This window comes from Arachis hypogaea, chromosome 9 (genome assembly GCF_003086295.3).
Source record: "Arachis hypogaea cultivar Tifrunner chromosome 9, arahy.Tifrunner.gnm2.J5K5, whole genome shotgun sequence".
Taxonomy (NCBI): domain Eukaryota; kingdom Viridiplantae; phylum Streptophyta; class Magnoliopsida; order Fabales; family Fabaceae; genus Arachis; species Arachis hypogaea.
Window position 1 is genome coordinate 116,760,103 of NC_092044.1, and position 8,081 is coordinate 116,768,183.

At 27.3% G+C, this 8,081-nt stretch overlaps 1 protein-coding gene across 2 annotated transcripts; it reads left to right on the forward strand.

Annotated features, from left to right (window-relative positions):
* Window positions 1-2,222: 2,222 nt before the first annotated feature.
* Window positions 2,223-6,328, forward strand: LOC112712427 (serine decarboxylase 1-like). 2 transcript variants are annotated; one of them, XM_072203619.1, is made up of 6 exons: window positions 2,356-2,495; window positions 2,753-2,974; window positions 3,397-3,628; window positions 3,709-3,902; window positions 3,985-4,124; window positions 5,439-6,328. In XM_072203619.1, the coding sequence occupies exons 2-6, from the start codon at window positions 2,920-2,922 to the stop codon at window positions 6,063-6,065; spliced, it is 1,248 nt and encodes a 415-aa protein (XP_072059720.1). In that variant the 5' UTR covers window positions 2,356-2,495; window positions 2,753-2,919; the 3' UTR covers window positions 6,066-6,328. The 2 variants fall into 2 exon arrangements, with proteins under 2 accessions (XP_025621101.1, XP_072059720.1); XM_025765316.3 differs by lacking the exon at window positions 2,753-2,974 and having other exon boundaries at window positions 2,223-2,495.
* The last annotated feature ends 1,753 nt before the right edge of the window (window positions 6,329-8,081 follow it).

Sequence of the window (8,081 nt, forward strand, 5' to 3'; positions counted from 1 at the left end):
GTTGGTACGTTTTGGATTTTCCTTGTATCTATACAACAAGTATGTTGAAATGAAAAATATTAAGAGTTTTAAATTATCTTTTTAATTTCTAAACACAAAATTGATTTTTTCTATGTGTATAGAAATAAAATGTAATTTATATATTCTTACTCACTTGATAAGAATTAAAAAGATAAATAAAATAAAAAATTAAAGAAATGATATAACCAACACTAATGTGTTCGTTGTAAGTTAATAGAGGAAAAGATAGAATGAGAAATGAATGGGCATAAAATACTTATTAACTAAATATTAAATATAGTTAGTCACCTCATTTTTCTTTTGTATTTTCACTGAGTTTATGTTGTTTGAGTTAATTATTTTTTAAATTAATTTTAGTATTTATTATTGTTATTTCTATGAGTTAATTTTAACTTATTAATTTTTTAAGTTAATTATTAATTTATTATTAATTATTGTTAATTTTTTGAGTTTATTATTGTCTGAATTAATTATTTTTTGAGTTAATTAGTGTTGATTGTTGTTAATTCTTAGAATTAATTTTAACTTGTTAATTATTGACTTATTGTTGATTGTTGTTAATTTTCTGAGTTTATTATTGTCTGAGTTAATTATTTTATGAATTAATTAGTGTTGATTATTGTTAATTCTCTGAATTAATCTTAACTTATTAATTTTTTTAGTTAATTATTGACTTATTATTAATTTTTTGAATTTATTATTGTTTGAGTTAATTATTTTTTGAATTAATTTTATTGAATTGATTATTGTTAATTTTACTAAGTTTGAATATATGAATTTTGATTTATTTGTTTAATTATAATTTGTGTTGTTTATGTTTATATTTTGTAATTGAAAGTGTACAGTCTGTTATTCCATAAAATGCTCCTGTAGATATGTAAGTTAATAGATATACTATTTGAGAGTCATATATATGTAAGTTAGTGAATTATTTAGAATCTTAAATAGATATACTATTTGTGTAATTAGTTTTCTTTTTTAATATTTTATTATCTAGAGGGTTTCAACTATATAATTTACTTAGCCATCATGAGATATCTTGTTTTTCATATCAAATTTTATGTAAGTTCGTGTTTTCTGGATTTAAAGTATATATTTATAATCCTATTTTTTCTATACACGAGTAAAAATTTTTTTATTCTTAAAATTTGATGTGTGAATTTATTTGTAAACTTTTAACGAAAAATTATAGATAAATTATTATAAAATTTTAAATTTTGTTAGTTTAAAAATTATTGAATTTAAACATTTAAAATTATATATTGAATTCGTAAACAAATTTTTTTAAAAAAATAAAATTTAAGATTACCGTCGAATTTATCGAGGAATAAATCCAACCGTAGCAAGATCTAGAATTTTGTCAATAAAAAGTTAATATCCCCCATTAAATTCTCCGGTAATTAGCAGCGGATGAAAAAATTTGCCAATAAATAATTATCGGTAAGGTTTTTACCTTTAAAAATTTGACGATATTCAGCATTTTTATTTGTGGTGTGTGCCACATTAATAAATTTTGGTTCCGTCAACAAAAAAATGATAGAAGGACTAACGTGATTAATTTAAAATATTTGAAAGACGAATTTTATTAAAAAATTGTTTTAAAACTAATTTAGAGAACGAATAATTTTTTAAAAACAAATTTGACCATTTATCTTTTATGTTGGTGTTTATTCTTGATGTTTCAACTTTGGAAAAAATATAATTTTTTTTAAATTCTAGTTTTATAGATATGGATAGATAGATGACTTGGATAGGGTGTATCTGATCGAGCAAGGTGGTTGATTAAAAAATATAAAAAGTGAGTTAAATGATAATTAAACACTTACAAAATAATTATTTATTATATAATAAAGATGAATATTCAAATTTCGTTGTTTTTATATAAAATTAATAATAATAAGCCGTTAAATAATTTAGTCAAATATAATAAACAATTTTAAATTAATAATTTCATATCAAAATAAGCACGTGCGTTATCACCAATAGTAAATTAGCGGCATTTAAAAAGTTGCACATTTAAACCGTTGAAGATATAACTTTAAAGGAACCGACACATCTAAAAGAGTAGTATAACTACTCGTACTTAAATTTATGTGGCCTATATCCACGTTGCACCAATAATTTAGTGATAAGTAGTTAGCTATGTTAATTTTTTGATTTGGAAGTATATCTACTACCATTTCTCCCTATATATACATAAATGCATGATTTGAAAATATGGTCAAGCGAGCTCGATCACGTATACATGTAAGTAGAGAAATTAAAGATGGAGAATTCAAGGCCCAATGACACACCACTTGTGACTTCCATTATTCATGCAGCCTCGTCGGAGTTGTCGCCAATCAGTAACGGCGGCAACGGACGACAAATAATGAAGCTTGTTATCAATGGCGACAGCCACACACAAGCTCATTTAGGTCAAGTAATTACCCACTACTTGGCCTCACTACAACCTCACAGGCAACGCTTTCTAGGTATGTAATTGATTAAGAATTTCGTTATCGAGCTAACAGAATATTTGTACAATATGTATTGGGTTATTTATTTGGTTTAATATGAGTTAAAAAATGATCATTTAGGATAAAATATTATTAATTTTTTAAACATAATACATTTATACTATCCAGAATAACCATCTGGCTATCATAGATAATAAACATCTGATATCCTACTGAATTGAACATCCATATATATCCATTGTATGTTGGATTAATTAATTTTCATATCCCAGATCATCCATATTGAATCATCAAAAATATATCATATCATAATGCGGAAGCGTACCTGAATTCATAAACATGAATCATACGATAGGAAGAGTTTAGATCTTGTGGTTCTTTCGATCTTCCTCAACCAAAGCCTTCTGTATTCCTAGGCGGCTAAACTGCAACTCTTTTGATGGGGAAAGAGCAACAAAGGTGGCTTTGGTATATTGGGGACCGAAACCCTGAAGGTCTATTTATATTTGAGCATGGCACCCATTAAACCCTTAAGCCCAAATAAAATAGTATCTAAAGCCCAAAAGATAATATATCTAAAATCCAAAAAAGATAATTATCTAAGGAACAAAAGATAATATCCGGTTTTATTCTTATTTAATTCCAAATCAAAAGTAATAATGACTTATTCAATTAGCATTTATAACAATAAATGAGATCATCATTATATAAGTCATTTAATTTGAAATAGCATCATTTGTGATTATAATTGATATATGTATTGCCCACAAATAAGTTAGGAAATTAAATAATTTCCTAACATTGTACACATTGTATAGATACTCTATTGGCTCCTATAATTTCTCATTGATTAATGGTTTGTTAGTTGCAAATTGCATTGCATTGCATGCATCGACATGGTTTATCTATGTATCAGGGTACCCGACGAATGAGGAATTCAACTACGAGGCTCTGGCTCCATTGCTTCATCTTCATCTTAACAATGCAGGGGATCCGTTTCATGGGAGCAGCTTCACTCTGAATTCAACAAGTTTCGAGGTGAGTGTGCTTGATTGGTTCGCTAACTTGTGGGACATAGAGAAGAATGAATATTGGGGATATGTCACCACTGGTGGTACTGAAGGCAATCTCCACGGCCTCTTACTTGGGTCTCTCTCCAACCTTCTCTCTTTAATTATTATTACTACTTAATTAACACACTAAACATTGTTATTATTCATTATTATAGGAGAGAACAATTTCCGGATGGGATTCTATATGCCTCCCAAGATTCCCATTATTCTGTATTTAAGATAGCAAGAATGTACAGAATGCAATGTATCAAGGTTGCAAGTTTGATCTCCGGCGAGATTGATTGCCATGATCTCAAGGCTTTGCTACTTGCTAACAAACACAAACCCGCCATTATCAATCTTAATATAGGTATTCTTTCTTTATTTTCCTCTTCTTTTCTACACTGCTTATTAGATATCCATAATTAATTAATATATATAAATTATTGCAGGGACAACAATGAAAGGAGCTGTTGATGATATTGATCTTGTAATAAAAATACTTGACAAAGCTGGTTTCAGTCGTGATCGATTCTATATTCACTGTGATGGAGCTCTGTTTGGAATCATGCTTCCTTTTCTCAAATCAGGAGTGAGTAATTAAATCAATAAAAAAAAAATTTAACTATTATTTGTATCAATAATCAAAATTCCTCATTTTTAGAAGAATTTAGTTTTAGTTTGTTGGGAGTGATACCAATCAATGAATCATATACTATTATGATGATTGAAAATGAATCAAATTAAAATGAACCAAATTAAGCCGAATCAAATAAAACTAAAGTTCGACCTATGAAAATTGAGCTCGACATTTATTAACAATCGAATATATATGTTTACAAAGTTCAAAATCGATTAAATTTACTAATTAGTTTAAGTTTACAAATGAAATCAAATAACATGAATAAAATTTATAATTTTATATAAATAAATTTTAATTTATATACAAAGAATATCAATTATATATCGTTTATCTATAAATTATAATTTATGTCCTTTATCTTAATTATTATAAAAATTATATATGCGCATGTAAAATTATATATTATTACTATAAATTAAAAATATTAAATACATAATAGACATATTAATATAAATAATTATTAAGATCGTCTTGACAAATAAAAAACTTATATTTAAGGATAAAAATTATTGATGTATATAATGATACATAAGTAGGATTAACTTGTGTACTCAAACGTAAAATTATTTAGTAAAATTATATATGATGTAATTTAAATAATTTTATTTATTTAAAATATGTATGAATAATAATTTGACAATTAAAATATTCGTGATTGTAAATATATCATCAGCAATATATATTTCTCAATTTATTTTTATATTTTAAATTTTTAAATATGTTTGCTTTATTATTGAAAGACATATTTAATTTGAAATAAAGTAACAAATTAACTTGAATCAATTACAATGATTGATATCACATTTAAGAATTGTTCTTATACATACATGAAAGGCTTCCCAATAATAATAATAATAATATGATAACTGAGAATGTAAAATATCAATAAGAAATAATGATTTATTTGACAAAGATTTGTAAATTTAAATAATATATCATAACAGAATCTGTTTAAACGAGATATCATTAAGAAAAAAAAATAGAATTCACATTATCATTATATTTTTCATAATGCTACATAGCTAGCTTATTTATTTTAGTAATCAAGTTCAATAAAATTGGTCTAATAGTTTATTATTACAAATAAAAACCAATTGAAAAAAAAACGCATAAAAAAAAGATTTAATTTGATTTAGTTACAAAAATAACTTATTCACCTGATATTTTTATTTTTTATAATTAGTTTTTGTGACAATATAAAGAAAAGGTTAAGAATCTAATACCTTAAGAAAATTGTTGGTGAATAATTAATGGCACATACAGGGACCAAAGATAACATTCAAGAAACCCATTGGAAGCATAACAATTTCTGGACACAAGTTCTTGGGATGCCCAATTCCTTGTGGCGTTGTAATAGCTCGTTTAAATTACATAAATGCCCTATCAAGAGACATAGGATACATTGCATCAAGGGATGCAACAATCACAGGTAGCCGCAGTGGCCATGCTCCAATCTTCCTTTGGTATAATCTGCAGAAAAAGGGCATAATGGGAATCAAGAATGAAGTTGAAAATTGCATAAGGAATGCACGTTACTTAAAGGATCAACTGGGAGATGCTGGAATTGGAGCAATGCTGAATGAGTTTAGTAACACGGTTGTGTTTGAGAAGCCTCTTGATGATGAGTTTGTGAGTAGGTGGAGTTTGGCTTGCAATGGAAACATCGCACATGTTGTTGTGATGCAACATGTTACCATTCAAATGTTGGATTCTTTTGTTGCTGAATTGGTTCACAACAGATCCATTTGGTTCCAAGAAGATGGGATCAGAAAGTCTCTGTGCATTGCAGATGAAGTTGGTGCTGTAAATTGTTCTTGCGCATTGCATAAGGCTAATATGGATATTCAACCCAACAACTATGCTCTGCAACAAATCAAACAAAATGTGTAGAAAGAGCAAATTATCATCAAAAGTACACTTGAAAGAGTCATTAACGGACATCATCATTCATCAAAAGGTGTTCCAAGGATATAAAAAAAAATTCAAGTGTTATCATTTTTTTAAATTTTTTGGGTGTTCTTTTTTTATTATTTGAAATTTATTCGTATTTAAAATTGTTTTAATGAATAATAACGTATTGTATTTATTGAATATTCTTATTTAATAAATATTAAATGTTATATATTATAATTATTTTAAATTTTGTGTTTTATATATATATATATATATATATATATATATATATATATATATTATTTCAGCACGCGCACGCACACACATATATCATTGTTTTTTAATAGAATATGATTGGCTTTGCAATTATGAAACCTGTATTACAAGTTTTACATCTATTAATATAAGGATATCGACTATGCAACGTGTATATTAAAATAAGAAGTGTTAGGAGGCAGTAAAATTTGTGATATTTAGCCATCAATTAGCTATTATTAATATTTTTTATGGTGTATGTAAATATAATACCCACAACTTACTTGGTCCTAAGATCACTCACTTATATAAATGATGTTATCATATTTTTCATTTCTCAAACGTACTGATACTCATATGAAATAATAGAACAAAGAAGGACTTCACATAATCATATCTTTTTTTCATTACATAGAACATACAAAATACATAAGGCATATATGCCTTTATATAGGCAAAGTTTCATACTAAAAGTTCATGATTCTACTAACATACAAAATACATAAGGCATATATGCCTTTATATAGGCAAAGTTTCATACTAAAAGTTCATGATTCTACTAACTTCTTAATACACATACTTATCCAACTTTGCTTCTTATTTTGACTATTCAAATAAGTAACTTCTTGTAATTTCTAGCACATCTTGAAAATTCTTTATCAAACTTAATCATCAATCTTGAAACTTCCAATGCACTTCATGATTCTCCTAGTATGGATCGGAGGTGATGAGTGCAACGTAACTTCCATTCAATTCCAATTCAATTTGATTTTGAATTTCTTCAATGTTCTAGTATATTGTAGTTGTACTACTTTCTTGAATATTCTTGATTTAATTTTCTAACATTGCCTCCCTTAAATCAAGTTTGTAGAGTTTATCATTCCAAATATCTTCTTCAACTTGTAAAATAACTCGGTCTTCAATGGCTTTGTAAATATATCTGCAACTTGTTCTTCAGTTGGACAGTACTCGATCACAACTTCTTTTTCATTCACCAACTCTCTGATTTTGTGAACCCGAATATCAATATGCTTCAATCTTCCATGAAATACTGGATTTTTGCAAAGTGCAATAGCTGACTTGTTATCGCAAAATATTGTTGTTGGAGTATTTTGTTTCTCGTTCAATTCCTCAAGAATTCTTCTTAGCCAAACTGCTTGTGTTACACAACTTGCTACTGCTATATATTCTGCTTCTACTGTAGAGAGAGCAACTACTAGTTGTTTCTTTGAAGACTAAGAAATTGCACCAGAACTAAGATGAAATACAAACCCTGAAGTACTTTTTCTTGTTTCTATATCTCCAGCCCAATCACTATCAGTGTAACCGACAAGATTCACTTCAGTAGTATTTTTATAATAAATACCATCATTTAAAGTACCTTTGATATATCGAAGAATTCTTTTTGCCGCTTGCAAATGGTTGGTACAAGGTTCCTCCATGAATCTGCTAAGCAAACCAACTCCAAACGCAATATCTGGTCTAGTCGCAGTCAAGTACCTTAGACATCCAATCAAGCTTTTGTAGTATGTGGGATTTACTGCTCCTCCTTTATCTTCTCTCAGCAATTTGAACTTCTCTTCGACTGGAGTAGAAACTGGTTTTGAGTGCTCCATTTGAAATTTATTCAAAATATCATTTTCATATTTATTTTGAGAAATAAAAATTTCATCGTCTCTTTGAACCACCTCAATGCCAAGAAAGTAAGACATCAATCCCATATCTGATTTTTGTTTGTATCCCTTTGCAACTAATCTT